This window comes from Mytilus trossulus, chromosome 12 (genome assembly GCF_036588685.1).
Source record: "Mytilus trossulus isolate FHL-02 chromosome 12, PNRI_Mtr1.1.1.hap1, whole genome shotgun sequence".
Taxonomy (NCBI): Eukaryota; Metazoa; Mollusca; class Bivalvia; order Mytilida; family Mytilidae; genus Mytilus; species Mytilus trossulus.
Window position 1 is genome coordinate 37,986,740 of NC_086384.1, and position 22,784 is coordinate 38,009,523.

At 33.9% G+C, this 22,784-nt stretch overlaps 2 protein-coding genes across 3 annotated transcripts; one reads left to right on the plus strand and one right to left on the minus strand.

The window, feature by feature from the left end:
* Positions 1-5,767: 5,767 nt before the first annotated feature.
* LOC134692023 (uncharacterized) lies at positions 5,768-11,423 on the plus strand. 2 transcript variants are annotated; one of them, XM_063552367.1, is made up of 2 exons: positions 5,768-5,879; positions 10,176-11,423. In XM_063552367.1, the coding sequence occupies exon 2, from the start codon at positions 10,190-10,192 to the stop codon at positions 10,967-10,969; it is 780 nt and encodes a 259-aa protein (XP_063408437.1). In that variant the 5' UTR covers positions 5,768-5,879; positions 10,176-10,189; the 3' UTR covers positions 10,970-11,423. The 2 variants fall into 2 exon arrangements, with proteins under 2 accessions (XP_063408437.1, XP_063408436.1); XM_063552366.1 differs by lacking the exon at positions 5,768-5,879 and adding an exon at positions 8,869-8,907.
* Positions 11,424-21,016: 9,593 nt separating this feature from the next.
* On the minus strand, positions 21,017-22,408 carry LOC134692427 (uncharacterized). Its single transcript, XM_063552878.1, has one exon. It carries the CDS (start codon positions 22,406-22,408, stop codon positions 21,017-21,019), a length of 1,392 nt encoding a protein of 463 aa, XP_063408948.1.
* Between the last annotated feature and the right edge of the window lie 376 nt (positions 22,409-22,784).

The following is a 22,784-nucleotide window of genomic DNA, read 5'->3' on the forward strand; positions in this document are numbered from 1 at the left end:
AGAATAAACAACACGAACCTCACCAAAAACTAGGGGTGAGATCAGGTGCTCCGGAAGGGTAAGTCTTATAGATACATATACCAAAAACGACATATACAAGGCGTTACTGTTTTAATTAACAAAACAACCTTACCTTCCGACGATTCTTTCAAATTTTCAGTACGCGTTAAAAGTTTGACAATATTATCATATTGATTTCTACAACATTCCGTGACAAACTGCTATTAACAGTACATAAACTTTTGCTTTGAAATCTATACCTTGAAAACAAAAAAATAAACTTTCATTTTTAAGCGCATCGTTATCAATGTTTTTGTCAGAATCAATATTTTTTTTAATATGTTTAAAGATTATCAAACATATATACGATATATCTATATTCTATACACAGAAAGTGCTTCTGGATTTTTTCCAAGTTGAAGGCACTACTCGAAGTTAGAACTATCTAATGTGTTTTAGGTCAATCAAATCGGTGATCAGGACTAGTTAAGATTGGACCATAAAACTCATAAATATTATTTGGAGCACACATTTTTGTATTCGCACGTACAGATGATGGAGATGTTCAGTGGTTATCATTTGTTGATGTTGCTCATCAGTGTTTCTCGTTTCTTATTTTTTATACAAATTAGACCGTTGGTTTTCCCGTTTGAATGGTTTTACACTTGTATTTCTTTTTTGGACACTTTAAAGCTTGATGATTGGTTGAGTCACGGATAAATGCTGAAGACCGTACTGTGACTTATAATGGTTTACCTTTACAAATAGTGACTTCGATAGAAAGTTTTTTTCATTGAAACTCATACTACATCTTCTATGTGGAGTATATATTACACAGATAATCCCAACAAAAATTTAAGTCGTATATCGATGGTTTTATTTTTATATTTCTGAAGAAACTACCAAACTGATACACAAATGATCAATTTAAGACAAATCAGATTGAAGTCTTATGGCATCAAAATAACCACAATCAAAATAAAGATTTCAAGAATAGCAAGAACAGGTTGATTTACAATCACTGGGTCGATGCAACTGCTGGTGGAGATTTATTTCCCCGAGGGTATCACCAGCCCAGTAGTCAGCACTTTTTGTGCTGACATGAATTATCATTGATATGGTTATATTTATAAATTAACTGTTTACAAAATTTTGAATTGTTTGAAATACTAAGGCTTTTCTCCCTCAGGCATAGATTACCTTAGCTGTATTTGGCAAAACCTTTAGGAATTTTGGTCCTCAATGCTCTTCAACTTCGAACTTTTAGCCTTTTTCACCTTTTTGGGATTCGAGCGTCACTGTTGATTTTTTTAGTTTAAACAATATTTATTCAAAAAAAGTGCATGGAATATAATAATACAACATACATACAGGGATTCGGAAACAAGAAAAACTTATATAAATCCGTCTCCCTTTAAAAAGAATGACAAAATTAGGAACATAGTATATGAGAAACTCGTATAATCTAATTTTCAATTCACATTTAACATGTTTATTTTGTGGTTTGCCCGTTACTCAGAAGTCAGTTTGATCGAAATATGTGATCAACTCTTTTTATCATAATTATGGTTCATGTATATGAGATATATGTAAATGTTCCGAAAAAAAGGTAACATCAAATCAAAGTTTCAACATCTAAATCGACATCGATATAAAGATAATTGTTATGGACCAATTCTCCCTGTTTCTGAAATGAATCTTAGTACAACTTTAAAAATATTTTCGTTTTCCTCATCACTGATGAGTTCACTGCCTGATACTAATGTTTGTACATTATATATTGGTAGTGTAGAAATGGTTTGTGCCCTGATGAGTCTATAATTATGACATTCTAGCAAATAGTGTTTGCTGCTCTCAACTTGCCCACAATAACATAGGCTGGAAAGAACAATATTTTTTTGGAATAGGTGCTCATTTAAGCCACTGCAATTCAACCGTAGTCTGGCGTTAGTATTTGGCCTTTTCTACAACCCGTATTATAATATGAAGGGACTTTCTTAGAATCTCTATTTAAGTGTAAATTTTGATGGATTACATCTAAAATCTTGTGGAAGCCTGTTCCATTCACGAATAACAGATGGTAGGAAAGAATTTTGATAAAAGGTAGTTCTACAGTTCATATTTTGGACATTAGATGCACTTCTAGTATTATAGTTATAGACTTGATATAGTTGTTTAGGTACGAGACTACAAAGATAATTAGGAGCTTGATCTTGAAATATTTCGTGAAATTTAATAATTTTATGTCTGGATCTTCTTTCACTCAGAGATACCCAACCAGTATCATTTTAAAGATTAGATTTAGAGCAAAGCTTAGTGGCACCTGTGACTACACGAGCCGCTTCTATTTGAATGCTCTCTAGTTTGTCCTTTAAATAAATTGGTATATTATCCCACACAGTATCCGCATATTCAAGTAAAGGCCTGATAAAACTGATATATATAACTTGTAGATTATTACACGATAGTTTAAACTTTTAACTCCTCATAAGATTTAAGCGAGGCGTAGCTTTATCAATAATATAGTTTACATGACTTTCCCAACAACTGTTTTCTTGAAAAATTAACCCTAAGTGTTTATGTTCTTCAACCTCTTGTATCAATGCATCATTCATATCTTTTGGTGGATTATGGGGTTTTGCTTTTTTCTAGATATGGTCATGGTTTAATTTTTTCTTGAATTAAGATTAACAAGCCATTGTTGAGACCATTGGTGAAATTTTTCTATATCAGAATTCATTAATTCAGATGTAGCATACTCTTCCTCAACAACTATATATAATGACGTATCGTCAGCAAAAAGTCGTTTTACCAATAATAGATAACAGAGAGATTGGTCTATAGTTTGATAAAATTTCTTGAGAACCACTGGTATTACATTTGCTATCTTTCATTCATACGGATAAGTGCATTATTGAAGTGACTTATTGAGCAACAGAGCCAAGGGATAGCTTAATTCTAAAGCAGCATATCTAAGAAATCTTGGACTAATGCTATCGGGGCCTGTTGCCTTAGACACATCTAACAAGAGAAGTTGGTCATAAACTTCCTCTTGCGTTATTATTATATTATCTAATGTATGTATGATTTCATCTAAATTTAGTTCTGGGATATTTGCAAATGAGTCATCAACACTCGATTGATCACAAAAATAACGATTAAATGCATTTGCTTTATCCTTATTATCGTCTAAGTAGATATCATTCAATAAAATAGGGGGTAGTCTGAGTATTTGGAAGGAAATCCAGCCAGGTTGCGCAATTTTTTCCACCAATTCTTAATGGAATCTACGTTTGAATGTAATGATTCACATTGTTTTTCAAAATAATGGTTTTTGCTAGTTTACTCAAGTTTACGCATTCATTCCTAATTTTCTTAAAGTTTGCCCAAGACTCAGCAGTATTTTTTGATTTTTTTTGTAGACGAAACGCGCGCCTGGCGTATCTACAAAATTTAGTCCTGGTATCTATGATGAGTTTATTGACATTTTAAAGCCATGTTGCCAAAACAATGAGACAAATAATAACAAAGAAGTTTGCACACTATGCAAAAAGAAGACATCAACAATATTCACCGAACTATTCCCTTCTGTTGAATTAAGTTTTCCTAAAAACATCAAATTTTACTGCCTACGTTTATCACACGCACTAAGATATTGTCTAGAAATATATACTCAATTATGATGAGAGCCATCTATCATGTATATATAATTGATGCCTCTTGCACTACGTTTGATTTGAATATACTTGAGGAAATATCCGAGGAGAAAATCAATTATTAATTACCGCTGCAATCAAGATGATTAAAATGAGACACTGTTAGAGAAGATACGTATATCTAATGGTAACATTCAACGGCAAATGCGTCGTATCAACTATTTTTTAAAATATGAACATGGCCAAGTTACGTGCACAATACATTACCTTTATATATTCGTACATAATATGTTACCTTGGTCGTATTCCCACAACTGTTTGGGTTTGTGGGTCCTCAATGTTCTTCAACTTAATGCTTGTTTGGCTTTCTAACTATTTGTATCTGATCGTCACTGATGAGTCTTATGTAGACGAAACGCACGTCTGGCCTATCACATTATTAGCATTATACCTTTGATAATTAATTAATCCTGGTAACTTGGATGAGTCATCAATCAAAACCCGCCGAAGCGCTTCATAATGGTTAGTATCATAATGATTAGTAATAAACAAACAGTCTGTCATTCAATGTCCCATTCTGTCACCAGAGAAGACAAAATGTTATAAAGTACATCAGTTGCTGCAATGTGTTAATATATGGGCTTATAACGCCTATTTCATAAGATGTACTTTTCACACACACACCTCACGATAGGGTAAAAACTATTAAAATACAAATTTTCCTACTAACGTTCCCAAGAATTAAGATCATTACTTGGTTTTTACATGTTAAATTTTAAATTACATATTTCACATATAAAGTTATCCTCAGATGTTTATAGCTTGGCTATATGTTCCTGTCCTATTTATTAAATGTTATATTATTCTAAACAAAAATATTTTCCTATCCCAATTTCTATGTTGAATGTTTTTAGCCTCCGATTATGTTCCACCGACTTTTGTTATTCGAGAGCCACTCTTAAGTCTTGTGCACAATATTTGCGCTTGTAGAGTACTAAATTATATATAATCCCGGTATTTTTTATGAAATGCTGACAATTGTAATTACTTTGAAACCGTTTGGTTTGTAGTACCCTTAGTATGCATTAGAGAATTAGAAAAGTTATGACCAAGATAATAAATAGTGAATAAAGATCGATTGTTCTAATGTTTTAGTATCTTAATGGCGACAAGCTAGTGGTGATGTTTTAACATGATGAAATATCAAGTGAGAATATATGCAAAATTTTAAACAAATATGCTTAAAAACTATGGACACAAAGGGAAAATAAAGGCTTACTATGGTGACTTGTGTTGACAAGCTAAAATGAATTTAATATAAACGTTTATAATACTGGTGTTGTGAAACAGGAATCCAAAACCAGTAGAATATACATGTAATGTTATTCAAAGAGACGCGCCTTCCTATCCTACCCTACCAACAACATGCCTCCTAATTCCTTGATTTGTTTAAAAGAAAATGTAGCGTAAAGAAACAGTCAAAACATTGTTTGTTTAACTATGCCACTAGCAATTTGTATTAAACATTTATTAATCGTTTATGTTCAAACCATTCATTCAACTATGTATTTTTAGCATTGCGTTAACACATCATGTTTTAAAATCGCATACTTACAAAATATATAACCACAGCATACAAACTAAAACAATTAATGCATTAGAAAAACTTGCATTAATCATTGCATTTATATAGTTATTGCATACGGATAATTTGTAAACTTGGCAATTTCTTCCAAACAAAAATCCCTCAAATGAAACATTGTGAATCTACAGGAATACATTTCTTACTTAGTTGTCAAACTGAAAGAACTCCGCATCCGCGGAAAGATACATTTACATGCTTAGTTTATCAAAATGTTCGAAAACGAAAACCAAAATTAAGTACATAAAAAAACATCTAATATTAATATGTAAAATAAATAAATATTTGAGACTTGAATATTTACAGAAAGTTCCAGATACCTATTTTAATATAGATAATATAAGAAGTAACAGAAGCGGAGCGTTGATGATCAATATAGGTAAAGAATTATACACCTGTTATGAGGTATCAAATTTCGTTTCTCAAGGTTACTTTTATAGTTTATTAACAAATACCAAGAATGTTGTATCAATTAGTTTACCGATATCAACAGAGAGCGATTTGTTCTGGAAATAGTTGCACTATAACTTTCAGAGGGATTTCAGATAGTTTGAACAGGAACGGTATAACGCAGTTTAAACGTAAGTTTTTACTTGTTTTAATTACATATTCCAGTACATTTACTTAGAAGTCATATAATATTCAAATATTGAACATCGTTGAGTGTTTTTATCATCTAGGCTGACATGATGAATTGCATTCAATTTATAAATGTCCAGTACTAAGTTATAAATGTGGCATTATCTAATAGTTCGTGTCTATGTATGTTGCATTTTTTGCTGCACTTTTGTGTTTCTGTTTTTTTGTTGTTTTCCTCCAAAAGTTGATGTGTTTCCCTCTGTTTTAGTTTGAATCCCAAATTTATTTTGTTTTGTTTTTCTCAACCGATTAGTGACTTTTGAACAGCATGAACAGAGGTATACTACTGTTTGTTTATTAGAGACGAGATAAAACGTCATTTGTTGAAGACTACATGCATATTGATCTCTATATCTGTTTGGTAATATGTGCCATTGCATGGGTTCCGGTTTCAATGACTTATTCCCAACATGTCAATAGTAAAATAACAAAAAATACTGAAATACAAGGGAATTAATTCCTGTAAATAAAGGTAACAGTAGTATACCGCTTTTCAAAGCTCATAAATCCATGGACAAAAAAACAAAATCAGGGTAACAAACCTAAACTGAGGAAAACGCATTAAATTTAAGAGGAGAACAACGACACAACATTAAAATGTAATACACACAGAAACGGACTAAGCATCAGACAAATTCTTATGAAAATAACAAATATATTAACATCAAAACCAAATACATGAATTTGGGATAGATAAGTACCGTGGCACGTCTTATAGTAATGTGAATTGACACTCAAAAATTTCACCCGAAACAAGTACAAAGTTGAACAGCATCGAGTACCAAAAGTTGAAAAAAGTTGTGCCAAAAAACAGCCATGGTTTTCTGTTTGGTACCAGAACATCCCTATTATTTAGAATAATTTATACTTTTGCAAACAGTAAATTTTATAAAATGACTATACAACAGAGATACATGATAAAACTGAAGTATTAACTAATTACAGGAAACAATCGAAATACATTACATAACCCGACAAAATGCAACTAAAAAAAAAAAACATCCGAGTAAGTCAAAACCTCAACGCCAAATGACGTCATATTTGAAATTGTAAAAAATGACAACAAAATGAAGTCACATTTGAATTTGTAAAACAGATCAGCAAAAAATTATCATCTTTGAAATATGGCTAAATATTAAACACATACCCCTGACCAGACACAGACCTGGTTTTATAGCTAGCGTAGCCTCTCAGTTGTATGACAGTCTCACATAATTCCGTTTTATTCACAACGATGTGTGAGCTAAATTACAGACAGAAAGATGCAAACGTCAAAAATTGGGGTACAGAAGTAAAAATCATAATAATAACGACTATAAAATAGAAAACAAAAAAAAAGGGCAAACGGCATAAAGACAAAGCACAAAGGCAAAAATAAAATAAAACAACTCAAACTTGACAAAACATAATAACAAAACGGGCAGGGTGTATAAGTACCAATGACACGTCATAAGTATATTCTTAAAATATCGATCAACAATAGAGATTAAAATGGAACCAGGACAAAACAGGGGGACTGTAGCACGTAACTAAAATGATAAACAACGTTAGTACCTAGAAATTATAATTCAATAGCATCATGTATTATTTGTGAAGTTGATACGGAATATTTATCAACAAGTTATTGGTATCCTCAGTGAACGTTTGAGAAAAAGAAAGTGACTTTATTTAATATAACTTTGTCTCATTAACTCTCTGCATAGACACCAGCAGGGGACTTAGTTTAACAGAGAACCCTATAGGAAATACATACAAATCTTTTCTTTTAGAGAATCACTTGATAAATAATACCAAATTTGGCATGAATGTTCTTTAAGCGGTGCTGATCATGTGTTGGTTCTTTGAAACCAATCCATCGTCCAATATGGCCGCCAGCGGGGGATTTATTTTAACATAGGACCCTATGAGATACATTCACATATCTTCTTTTATGGAACCACTGAATGGTATGAAACCAAACATAGCATTAATGTTTCTTATGAGGTGCTGACCAAGTGTTGTTACTTTGTAGCAGATCCATCATCCAAGATAGCCGTCAGGGGGACTTAGTTTAAAATAGGACCCTACGGAAAATACATACAAATATCTCCTCTTGGAGAACCACTGGATGGAATCAAACCAAACATAGCATGAATGTTTCTTATGAGGTACTGACCAAATGTTGATACTTTGTAGCTGGTCCATTATCCAAGATGGCTGCAAGCAGGGGACTTAGTGTAATTGAAGACCCTATGGGAAATACACAAACATGTTTTCCTTTTTTTCTTTAGAGAACCACTGAATGGAATGAATTAAACATGTCATAAATGTTCTTTATGAGGTGATGATGAAGTGTTTCTACTTTGTTGCTACTTTGTTGCTGATTAATGTTCAAGATGGCCACCAGGATGTATCATTGTATTATGGGGCCAATGTTAAACAAAATTCGGCCTTCAAAAACCCAAGAAGTCAGGTGTGCGACAAAGGCTCTTGGGAGCGTCTAGTCTAATAAATTAACAGTTCACTAAACATGAGCAAGTAGGGAAACAACTTATATATACCATCCATTACTTTAGGAGTGTATTGTTGCTTAATTTCTCTTTCTAACAAACAATCACCGGTATGATACTATCGGGAAATCTTTTTAAATTTTTAAAGTGTTTTCGTTAAACAAGTACGTAAAGTTTTGTTTCCGGGTATTTAGGTTATTGAAATTCATACTTGTTCAATTGTTTAAAAACGGGTAAGGCCTTATCTAGGAAATTCCATAATTTACTACTTATGAATAAGGAAGAAAATAGTTGATGTGTGCATGCATTTTTCTTCCCGGATATGTTGGGGATGTAGCAAGGTTAAATTTATATAAATATGTTACAGCTATTAGAATTAATTCATTCAGAATAAACCACTAAGTCGGGAATACGCAGTATAACAACTGTCTTGTACAACTGGTCGTACTTGGTCATTACAGTAATCATATCAGGAGTTAAGGTAACGTTGAAAGTATATTACTGAATTTTTTATCTTAAAACTAATCTTGTATTATATCAATCTTAGAAAAGATCGATGTTTAGTGCTGTGCAGTCACAACTTTTATTGTTCGTACAGGAACGATTTTGAAGTCATTTATTAAACCAATGGCGATATGTTTAATATTTTATGGACATTATCACGATATAGTAACTATTATCGGATATCCGCTAAAGATACAACCGGGCATTTAACTTTAAAACACAATCTATTCTTCCGTTTAAGCGTTTAATCGACTGTTGTCTTGTTCTTCTTGTCCAGATGTCGACTTACTTTCGGCATACCTTTTGGAATTACTCACACTGGTAATATCTTAGAAAAAATTACCGAGGCAAGCATTTAAAAGTTTGTCAGAAAACGAAAAATACAGGTGGGCAAACAAAGGTTAAAACAGCTGACAAAGTCCAAAACAGTCATTCAACATAGTTGGTATGCGTAAATAAACAAATCAGCACAATATAGCTTTGCAAATACCGGCATGCATTCTTCATCTCAAAGCCTTGATATTCTTTGGGAAAACCAGGTATAATCCACCATTTTCTACATAAGAAAATGCCTGTACAACGTCAGGAATATGACAGTTTTTAACCATGAGTTTGATGTGTTTGAGCTTTTAATTGATATGCCATTTGATTACAAACTTTTCATTTTGAATTTCCTCGGGGGTCGATATTTTTGTTTATGTTTTACGTTTTGGGGTATAATTCTCCCTATGTTGTACTCGTAAAAGAGTACATGACATCACTCCATTGATGAATGAAATTCTAATGGAAAATGATGAGCAACTTGGGAATTTCGTATTCTTAATTAGGTTAATAGGCAGCAATTTTGTGAAACTTGCATCATAGTGGTCCAATAGATTTATGACTTGTCGTATTGCGTTATAATGTATTCATCATGCTTGCCGCCTCTTTAATTTTGCATATATTTGATGTGTGTTGGATTTTTGAATTGGTTAATACATTCTTGATTGATAGCTATAAAAACATTATCTTGTACTACATCACAACAGATCGTAGTAGTTGGGAATTTAAGTTAGCTTTGACGTCGAGTTAGATTTTTAAAAGAACCGTCTTCCGATTCAAGTTAATAATGCTATTGATATATTCTCGACCTAAATTTAGAAATACGAAACACCGGATGTAAATTTTTATATCAAATTTAACAATAAAGGTGTTATTAAGTCCATATGCCAATAATTAATAGTAAAGAATGTATTTTATTTTCAGGTGCTACATAAAAGATGCATATTCAACAAATTCAAGATATCCAACTGCAGCCTGGTAATGCAAATTTTGATATCAAGGGTTGCACCATTAATGGCGATAAGGTTCTATTTACCGACAAAGGTAATCGTCGGATAATAGTACACGATGTAACAGGCCGTCATGTAGAAGACATTCCTCTATCAGCAGAACCGTTTGGTATTACAGCCATAGATGATAACATGGTAGCCGTTACATTTGGCAGGAAGCAGTACTTTGAAATTATAAATATCGATACCAAAGCCGTTACTAAAAGAACAACTGACGGAAACAGCTGGGGAATTACGTATGAGAATGGAAACTTATATATGATCGTCGATGGTCATATGCATGGTATCAATGTCGCTATTATGACGTCATCGGGAGAACTTTTTAAAATGATACCGGTCAGCACAGACTTTGACCAAACGGAAAATGTAGCAGTAAATGGAGATAGCATATTTTTCACAGTATTCATTCCTAAAGATATTGTATGCATGGATGTGAACGGTGCTGTTCAATGGCAGTTCCAAAAGAACATTTTTAACCAGCCAAGGGGAGTAACTACTGACACTGACGGAAATATTTTTGTAGCTGGATTTTCCTCACATAATGTGATTGCTGTACAGAAGAGTGGGCGCGAGGGTAATGAGATACTAGATGAGAATGAAGGTTTAAGCTATCCCACATCAATTTATTGCGATAAGAAGAATAACAGATTGCTAGTTAGTAATTTGAACAATGGACATGCATACCTGTTCAACATAGTTTATAGCTAGAACATGTGCTATACATCCTGATCATATGCATAATTTCATGTATAGCTGACTGGATGTCTTTTTATTGTTTTCATTTTCATTATATGTTTTATTGAAAAGTTTTAATTGATCGGTGCCATAATTTGAGCAGAAACTGCTTGTCCGTGCGTTGTTCTCAAACTCATACTTTTCCTGAACAATATTCGTATTGTTCAGTAAAAAAATAAAAAAAGTAGTATTGAGAGACAACTCTACACTAGAGAAAAAATGTCTTAGAAGTTGACAAAGGTCTTCATTTGTGTAAGATTATTAATGAGTTTGTCTGTCAATATTGTATGTCAATTGAAAATTAGCAAGTAGACGGTGGATATAGACACAAAAATTTTGCAATTGTTTGCAAACATGTACCTTATCAAATGTACCACCCTACGATGAGATAAGGCTTTTGATATACATCCCGCACAAATTTAGTAAAATAAAACAATTAAAACTGAACACATTTCAATTTTTATACATAATAAAAAAAAAGTGATTATGTCATTGTAGGAATTTAGTGCGAGTCTATAGTGTTTGAAAAAAAATCAATGAGGGTTGCCCAAAAATGATACATTACCCTATGTTGAATTGAACTATATTTGTTCTTTATTTACATAAGGTCAAATAACACAGTTCCAAACTCCAAAGAAAGTGGCCAAATTAAAAGGTTTAAACACACCAAATCGAATGGAAAACAACAGTCATATTCATGACTTGGTTAATGCATTTCCTTATGTAGTAAATGGTGGTTTAAATCTGATGATACAGCTAGCTAAGCATCTCACTTGTATGACAGTCATATAGCTTTACATCTTATTGACAACAATGAGTGAAGCAAACAGACAACAGGTAAACATGTCCAACATTTGAGTGCAACAGTCAACATGGGGTTATCGACTTTATCACTATGAAACACAAAACCATATAAATTATAAACCAAAAAAAAACAGAATAGCATAGAGACACTCAACAGAAAAAAGCGCAACAAAAACAAAAACGGAAGACAAGAATGCAGAAACTACCATAGCCCAATAACACAACAACGGCGGGCTGCATAAACTCCCACGCCAAAAGTATAACAAAAATGGACCAATTGAGCCAGGGCTCCGTTTTAAAGACCGTACTTTGGCCTATAATGGTTTACTTCTTGGATGGAGAGTGTCTCATTAGCACGCATGCACCATCTTCTTATATCTACAAACAGCCTTAGAAGAAATATAAATAGAGTACTTAAACACTTGATGAAGATGATAAACGCGTCAGTACCTAGAATCTATACTTGAAGACCATTCCATTACGTATTATTTGTAAAATCGATATGGAACATTTATTGAAAAGAAGGTCTCGGCATCTTCCGATGAACTTTTTTCTAAGTACAATGACGAGACGTTCTTTGGCATAGACCTGATTCATCGACTTACCTCTCGGGCAATGTTGACGTTTTATAAAGTTTTTATCATATGAAAACTTCATTTCTAAATATTACCGTATGTCAATTATATAGATCTAATTGAAGATATATGTTTACATTGAAGTAATGGGAGATTTAGTACTGAATTTACACCTATGCTACCGGATGTGAGACATCCGGCTTAAAATATTGAATGTTGTGCTTTAAAATGTGGTAGACCAGGAAGATCCTTCTCATACGCATGGATTATTCTGCATGTTCTCTTGGGTTTGAGACGTTCCATTGAACTTGCGCAAAAAGAAACAATAAAGATAAGAAAATTACTTCCTGAAAATATATATGTCAGTGGCATGATTTGATATTTTATAGTTAAAAGAAGATGTAGAATGAGTGCTAATGTGACAAATCTCCATCCACAATTTATAAAAGTAAACCATTGTAAATGTATAAGATTGGAGAGACGGCCGAATTTATACAAAAGCGTATGGCAAAATTTGGCTGTATTGCCATATTATGATGGGAGCCGTTACAATATATGTCGATGTTAATAGTCCTCTAGTCTTTTGGTAGATGCTGATGGAGAACTTGAAATCAGCCAAGAGAGCTGACAATATTCTATTAGACAAATTTGAAATAAGCTTAATATTTCATAATCGTGTATTTATAGATTATCGTTGACTATCTCAACGAGATTGCTTTTCTCGCTTGAGCCGGAACTGCGATAGTGAGAAAAGCAATCGAGTTGAGATGACCAATGATTATCTGCTTATCGCTATTTTACCTACAGTGTATGACGACGTTGTTAATTTCATTGGAAACACGCACGTGTGCCATTAGTTTCTAACGATAGTTTTTATATCCCTCAACTCCGCTGAGGAAGGACATTTTTATTTATTAAGATCAAAGAAAAATATCGTAAAATATCGATAATCGTTATAATTTGGATTCTTGCATGTCTGAGTTATTATTTATTTGATACCTACAAATCTGAATATGACATAGGCATACTGAGATGGCCTTGAACAAATGACCTATGTACTGACAAACAAGCACTTGTCTTTATAAAACAATATAACAATTCAAGGAAATATAATATCGATTCATTGTGAGAGGAGTACAATCGTAATGGATTCCGGTTGGTCTACTTGAAATGCTTGTTACTAATATATATAGTAAAGAAAAGGTAGGCGTGTTTAAAGTGACGCCATTGTGTAAGAAACAAATGTAAATTTACGACATAGTAAAATTTATTGGGTTGCATGGACTGTCACAGAGTCTAAAATTAGCATCCGAGTGTCATTTCACGAATATTTATAAGTATATTACGTATATTATGCTAATATAAACTCATATTAAACGAGTGACTGGGGAAAAATAATGTTTATCCAATTCTTCAACCAATGCATGGACAGATCCATGCGTATGGCGATATCCGGATTTTTGCGAGAAGGGTCACGCTAATCTCACTTTGAATATGGAAAATATATCGGCGTATTGCTTCCTGGAAGCAAGCAATTAAAAGAGAAAACGTCTTCTTAATGTTGTAAAATTAAAGAATTTTCTTTAGAACAAAGAATATGTTTAATAATGACAACTATCCATTTTGTTATAAAAAAACATATGCATCATTTTTTTCTAATTTGAGGTTTCATATAATTTTAAAAAGAGACGCGACTTCTTCTGGCACGACCATGACTAAATATTTACATATGGATTTACTGTTATAGTTTTTCAATTGTACCTTGATAGCTAACTCTCTGAAATAATTCACAATCTTCCAATAAATACCAATTATAGGACTTTTTTCAAACGGCATGTATTTATTTTATGGCTATTATATTTTGAATTTATTGACCCATAAAACTTTTTTTTGAATCTTCACATTGAATAATCCGCGAAGCGGATTAGTTTTATTTTTCAATAAAATCAAAATAAATTATTGCCATTCAATATAAATAAATGTCTATCAAAAATAAGACTCAAAGAACTCTTTATATTATTTATATTAACAATAACAACGTACACACATGTTGGCGTATATATACACAACGTCAGAGTGGGCGTGTCACCATCAAAATTGACATCATTGAAAATAAAACTAATAAATTTAACCAATCAAAAGACAGCAAAAACATTAAATTTATTTATACATGTATAACCTATGATAGTTGGTGGTGTGTGACATTCCGTAGTTTATTAAAATTCGAGTTATCTTCCTTTCTCTATTTATAATTTTTGTAATAATGTCTTTCCGATAATTTCAGAAAGAATACAATTTTGAAATAAAATTAAAAACAAATACATGTATTTATTTATCAAAACTCTTTTATTTCATTAGTAGATTAATCTGGTCAAAGTATGAAACTATGTAGTCTATCCGTCAGAAAATCTGACAACGATTCTCCCTCGCAAAAACTGTGGATTCATTGTTATTCGTTGAATACCAATTTTTGCGGATTTCGTGGGTACAGGTGACCACGGTATCGAACGTGTTCAATAAACGACATGGGATTGTACGTAGACTTCGGCATAACCACGAAATTTAATATCCGCAGACATGTTAAAGAGGGACAAAAGATACCAGAGGGACAGTCAAACTCATAAATCAAAATTAAACTGACAACGCCTGGCTAAAAATTAAAGAAGACAAACAGACAAACAAAAGAACACATGACACAACATAGAAAACTAAAGAATAAGCAACACGAACCCCACCAAAAACTAGGGGTAATCTCAGGTGCTACGGAAGGGTAAGCAGATCCTGCTCCATATGTAAGTGTACTTTAATCCACGAAAATAAATCAACCTACGGCAGTTGCCACAATGCATTACCAGTACTATATGTAGAAGAGTATTAAAAACGTAGGTACCAAGTTAAATTAAAAAGGAGGAAGTTCGTCAAAACTGACCATCAAAAATTATCAACCAACAGAATGAGTTGAAAACAAGTCATAACTCTTACATGGTACGGCATTTTCTGAAGACCATGGTGGATCGAAAGCATTGTTTTAGCTAGCTAAACATGTCACTTGTGTGAGAGTTAGTTTTAACATATTTATTTATAGTGGATTGGGAAACAAGTTTTGCAACTTATATTAATCCCTTTCCACTTAGCGGGTGCGAGTTCTGCCTTGAAGCGGCATTAGCCTACTCTTTTTCGAAATCTACAAGGGTGTCTTTAACGTGCAAGAGATATGGCTCTCTCTTAACACGGGTCAGTCATTTATCGTCGCCTTCCGACGGACTATCATCGTTTCCTCAAGACCATACTCGCAAATGGTGTCGAGGGAGAGCCGAAAATTGAGTTCCTGAAATTTTCATCCCAAATGGGAATCGAACCAGGAACTTTTGTGTTAGTAGTCCGATGCACTAACCACTACACCACGGCTCTGTGTGAGAGTTGATTGTAGTTCCGTTATATTGACAAAATGTGTTGTGCACCTTAAACCTGCAGAATAGACTAATGTGACAATAATTGGTACCCAGCACAAAAACACATAAATCACAGACATACAACACAATTTGGGTGACTGTTGCACAATGCAGGATTGCATAAACTTAAAAATCCGATAGCAGGATGCATAAATACCGAGTCACGTCATTAGGCATGCGAATAAATGAAACAGCAGCACGAAGAAAATAAAGGGTAAAATAAATAAAAAGATACCCAAATTTTGCACCTATTGCATATATAACTCAAGTTGTGTATTGTTTGTGAAGTAGATACAGAAAGTGTACCTATTACCAATAAGTAAAACTACTTTCCAATGACGTTTTAAAGAAAAATGACAAGACATGTTTTGACAAAATCGTGGTATTTTTTTTTTTTTTTCAGAACTACAATGTATACTCCATACGCGGGTGAAGATGGTTTATTGCTGCTAAGGCGAGAAACCTAATTAATTTCAAACTTGAAAGCGTCTCATTTGTCATAGATTTGTTGTAGACCTGAAGATATAGAGGTAGATTGTCTTTGGCTCATTTGGTTAGAGTGCTGCCTTTAGATCCCGAGATTGGCGGTTCGAATCACGCTGCATGGTACCATCCATTGAGTCAACAGTAGCGTTGCGAGCAGAGTCTACTTGTACATACAAGTGTATATCACTGCCTGTCAGTTTTGTATGGTAATGAGGGTTGACCGGTACATGTCTAGGCCGAATGCAGGGAACTGGCCAGAGGACTTCTGAGTGAACATCTCGGGGTATCCGTAGATCAAATCGAGTTGTCGTCCTTCTTCCATAATTTGGATAAAATATCTAAAAATGTGATAAAACAAAATAAAACACTAGACACGTTTCAATATGTGCATATGATGACTTTCAGAAAAAAAAACCCGAAGAACGTTCAAAGAAAGATAGCAATTTTAGTTAGCACTATTGCAACAGTTAAAATTGTCACCGTTTCCTAACCTAGAGTCGGGACATTCTACTTCTTAGTAAAGATCGAATAAAAACTTATAAAGTCAATTAATATGATTGGCTTATTCCTGGCAAAGTCCATCCAGGTTTTAAGAAAGAAGCCAAGACGGGCACATACTGCTTCAAGATGGTCAACATATAGTACATGTACTTACCATAAGCCAACAGGCCTTGCTTTTTACAGCAAAATTTAATAAGTTGTAAGCAAGGGTAAAATAAAAGACAACTAAAGTTCCTTCGTCATGGTGTTTTTATTTTAGTTTATCAAAGTGTTCTTTGGCGGTTGTCACCATGAAAAACATCTTTATGTAGATAACTTTTAACTGTTTGAAGACTATTTCACGTCTACATGATGGTGGGACTTTTAAATACGCAGTTTTTGTATAGTTCGATCAATTCTGTTAAAAATGTTTGTAAGAAATTAGGTTGCAAGTATAAAATCAAGCACGAGTTGTTTCTCTTCCATTACGTTGTTAGATTCAGTAGCGGATCCAGGAATTTTCATAAGTGGGGGCCCACTGACTGACCTAAGAGGGAGCCCGCTCCAGTCACGCTTCAGTGATTCCCTATATAAGCAACCAAAATTTTTCCCCAAAAGGGGGGGGCGGCCCCCCCCCCCCTAAATCCGCCTCTGGGATTTGGGCTGTAATTGCAATAATCCCGCCGTGTTCATACCAAAAATCGCATACATGACAGGAGAAAATAATCGTGCGCATGCAACCGCGGTCGCACAACAGTTTGGCTTCTATCGTGTAGAACTTTTATGATCCTTGAGCTACTCTTTTTTCGACAGAAAATCCCCTGTGAAAGGTGGCCATCCGTTCAACTTTGCGGGATGTATAAATACGCAACCACGTCCGATCGTAATGAGTGGAAAAAACTCTAAGGTAAAATTATATAGGGGAGGTTAATAAAAAAAACAAAAAACTAACAACATCAACCATTATCAACATACGGAACCGGTGCGAAACAACTGTCGTACTAAGTGGTACAAGATCAAGAGTGTTCCGAATTAATTGGTGGTGTAACCTGGTTTTAACGCCAGCTAATCATCCCACTTGTATGACTGTTGTCAACCAATTTGAATACAATTTGGATTTTTTTCATGGGGAAGTGTCACTTACTTTGCACGTTAATTAATCCTTGCAGCAACTTGAGTTGTGACTGTCAAGAAATAAAATGGTCTGCCCAATCGAAAACAAAATTCTCATTTCTAATGGCCGCGTAAATTTCAATTCCTTCTTTGATTGATTGTACTACCTTTTCATTGTTAATTTAATAGTGTCCTCATATAGTATTCCAATTTGCAACTGATTGATAAGCAAACAGAAATAAATCTGTGAAAGACTTGTACTGAACATTGGTAAGCATACCTGTTTATTGTTATACACCACTCCGACCGAAGGGGGTTACGTCTGTTCGTTTTGCAGTCCGTCCCATGAAATTGTTTCGGCTATTTTTGTCAGGAATTATGAACCTGAGTTTAAATACCTGAAATTTGGTTTTAATATTCAAGTTTGCATGTTACATGTACATGTGCGTTTTCACACCTATTGCTGATCAATGATCACATGTACGTGAATATCATTAGCGAGCAATATTTCACAGTACATACATTTTGTGTTAACTGTTTCTCCAGTGATTTCGTTGTTTCAGAGACTATGTATGTCATAGGAACTTCCAATTTGTTTATATGGAGTTTAGCTTGAGGTTTGCAAGTTGCTCAAATTCCAAATACTCAGTTCTTAATTTCTGAAAAGTCATGACCAATATTAGTTAGGACATCGGAGTTGTTAAAAAGATTATAAAAAAAATGAAGTAAAAGTTTCCACTTGCGAGTTCAAAATAAATGAATGTATTTAATTGCGTTGTTTTGTTTCGTTGTACTTTAGGTTAGAATTTCTAAAGTTTGTCTGATAGTTTACATTAAAACTTGAAGTTTGGGATTATATTTAAAAGATGAATAATGAAGTGTATCATGCAGATACCCTCAAGGGTAATTGAGGAATAGAAATATGGTCCCTATGTCTTCTTCCGACCTGCAGTAAAACGCTTGCCAAAGTGGGGCGTCCGTTTGGTTGTGCGGGATGTACAAGGTTGCAGCTACGGCCGATCATAATGTTGACGTTAAATCTGTTGCCTCGTGTAAATAGAGTGCTACGCTCTTTCCACGGTAAGATTCATTGCAACAACTCTTCGAGGGGTCCGTGGATGGCCGGTTGCAAGGCAAATTTCTGTCCCTAACCAATATACCCTCATTTTCCAGCGGCTGTCCAAATTTTGATGACCATCAACCCGGATGGCCACTTTTACAAGACCTGTCTACTGTATTTATTGTTAACTTAGCCTTGTCATGAACATGCATGAAATATTTTCCACTGGACGTTAAGCAACCAACAACCAATCCATCATCTAATGCAGATTACGTCAAAACAAATTACGAACAGTCAGTTGATATTATGCAAACTATTAGTTCTAAAAATCATTACTTGTTTTTTAGTTTCAGTTACTTTCAAATATCATACCAATTAGACTATTTAAGTATCAAATGTTTTTTAAGTTCTACATATTTCTAGAACAATCCGTTCTATTTCTTAACAATTGAAGAGGTGATAACAAAAAAAAAATAATAACAAAAAATACCTCATAAAAAAGTGTTCGGTATTTTTTTTTATTTTTAAAAGTTGTTCTGGCAAGGACTGAACAGTTGCAATAAGTATGTGTATCAACTCAAATATACTGAGACAAATATCCCGCATGATAAGAAGAGTTGTTTTTTTTTAGAGAAAATTTACCCATACACTTAATACAGATACATTGTCGGATTAATGGTCTGTCGAAATAATGGGATGTCATCGAACAAACCCGTGATATCGCGGGTCCGTGACTGAATTAAATATAAAAAAGAAGATGTGGTATGATTGCCAATGATACAACTACCCACAAAAGACCAAAATGACACAAACATTAACAACTATAGGTCACCGTACTGCCTTCAACAATGAGCAAAGCCCATACCGCATAGTCAGCTATAAAAGGCTCCGATAAGACAATGTAAAACAATTCAAAACAAAATAAAACAAAAACAATACATAATTATATGTATGTAGATACATGTATATTAAGAACTTAGAAGATGTGGTTTGAGTGCCAATGAGACAACTCTCCATCCAAGTCACAATTTATAAAAGTAAACCATCGTATATAGGTCAATGCACTGTCTTCAACACGGAACGTTGCCGCTCACACCAAATAGCAAGTTATAAAAGGCCCCAAATATTACTAGTGTAACACCATTTCAACGGGAATACCAACGGTCTAAAAATCTATATAAAAATCGAGAATCAAGAAACACTTATGAACCACATCAACAAACAACAACTACTGAACTGCAAATTCCTGACTTCGGACAGACACAAACAATTGCAGCGGGTTTAAATGTTTAAATGGTACCAAACCTTTAACCTTGTCTAAAATAAAAGTGTAACATCACCACATAAAAAGACGCACAAATGTATGTCACCAGTCCTCAACAATGTGCCCTCCCCCCCCCCCCTTATTTACTGGTGTGGTGTTATTGTCAATAAGACTATAATTATATGTATCAACAAAAAAAGCAAAACAACAATGTAAACAAATATACATGTACAAATGTATGTCACCTTGATAACCAGTCTTCAATAATGAGCCCCCCGGGAAAAGCATACTTTGAAAAAAAAAATTGTAAAGCTACATGTTGTATAAACTGATGAATTGTCCTGTATTATTCAACTTACTTTATAGATCATGTAGATATTTGATAGATCTGGCATCAAATCTTTTTTTTACAAAGCAATAGTGCAAGAAGCCGGTACTGATACATAAACGTTTATGTGTGCACAAATAGTTCACAAAGATTGATCCAGAGAAAGCATACATGAACCATGCTTTTGGCCTCCCCCTTTTTAACTTTATATATAATATATATTTTTTGAAAGAGAAGCTCATTCATGCACTATTTAGTTTAGTAAATATTATGCCTACACTTGTATACATAAATGTTTATACATGTATCCGACTGGTATAACACATAATGATGATTGATTGTTATTTAATGTCCAGTGGCAAATATCAATTGAATACACTATAAGGTGTTAAGGTACATAACAGAATTGTACACAAGAGACCAAGTCAAAATATACTACATGTATCTGAATAAAGAACTTAAATTTCAGAAAATTCATCAGGTTCTCTTATTAAGTCTGATCTTAAGTTCACAAGGGCTGAACATACAAGAAGAATGTCATCAAAGTTTTTCAAGGAGGACACTGGAACAGTACTACTTAGAATTTTGAAAACTTTAAGTCTACGAATCGCACGCTCCACATGAATTCTAACTCTTGCTATACGCCTGGTTGTTGTTAAATCCTCATTACTAAGTTGTGGTTTGCATTTTATAAAGGCTGGAATATTTAGTTTGACTCTGAGTGGGAAAAGTAAATCATCAATTGTGAAACCCCTATCTGCCATTACCTCGTCTCCTGGCAAAAGATACTGACAAAAGCCACTTTTTTCTACTATGAATTTATCACTTGCCCTACCTCCAAAAGCCCGAGATATAAACATTATATGTCCATGAGGTGCAATGCCAACAAGATATTTTGCAGTATTATGTGACTTGTAGTTACTATAAGTCTCTGACCTACTCTTAAGATTTGTTGGTCTCTGTATAAATGTCTCAGCACAATCAATTATCACAGTTGTACGAGGATAATTTTCCCGAAAAGATTCGGGAATACAAGCTCGAATTGTTTCTCGTGGAAGCCAAACAACCAAGCCTTTAAGTTGTTCAGCAAGAACTGGCATCCAAGAATTAAATAATTTGCATGCCAAACTTTTTGAAATACCAAAGCGACGTCCTAAATCATCAAATATCAAATGAAGTTTTAACCTCATCAGTACAAGCAAAAGCTGATCTGCAATATCTAGTTGAAAATTGAATTGATTGTCTTCACGTAGTATTTCCACTAAAGTAAAAAAAACTTCCTTGGTTACACCAGTATATAATAAGGCATCACTGTCAGTCACAATGTTCGTATTTGCTGACATGGTCCCCCCTTCTATTTTACTCTGAACACCTTTCTCCTCAGTCAATAAAAGTTTTGTCTGAGTTGATGTTGTCTGAATGTCTGACCATTTTTCAGAATAAGGATGGTCGTTATAAATAAGATAGTCCGTCTCATCATACTGGGTAGATTTAGTAACAGTTTCAGGGAAAGCTACATTAAAACTACATGTAGCCTCGGGATACTTTTCATTGTCATCATTTACAGAAATGTCTAGAGCTTCAAAACCAGTAGAGTCCGACACATTATCGTCACCAGAATTATTCTCATAACTTAATTTTAGCTTTTTCACAGCCGTTTCACGACGTGCTAACTTGCGTCTGCCGGGTGTAACTTTACTGTCATAACCAAGTTTTAATTTTGGATACGGATTTCTTTTTGTCGGCGCACCATCAAGAAAATGTTCAGAACATACATAAACATGTTTTGGCAAAGTTTTTCTGTTAATTGCTTTTATCCACTCGAGTTTTGTTAATTCGTCAGAAGGCATCATATGAAACGTGTATGGGATCAAACAAGGACAGTCATTGTGCAACTCGTTGTGTAATTCACACATTGATTTTTTCCACATCTGGAGTTTTCTACGATTATTTGTACAACTATTAACTGCACACGAATAATATAAATGTAAACAGAAAATCGATAATGTTTTGATCAATGCACGTGCTTTATTTTTCACGGTTGTAATGGCTGACCGGTCACGTGAGAGGTTAATGGATGCGCCCACGTTTTCTAGGTCAGTTGTAGATAAACCCGTCTATAAAATATCAATTGAAATGGCTCAACTCAATCAAAAGACATATTCACAGTCAGCTATAATACATTATACATGTACATACTAAATGTTGAGTAATGCAGAATCTCTT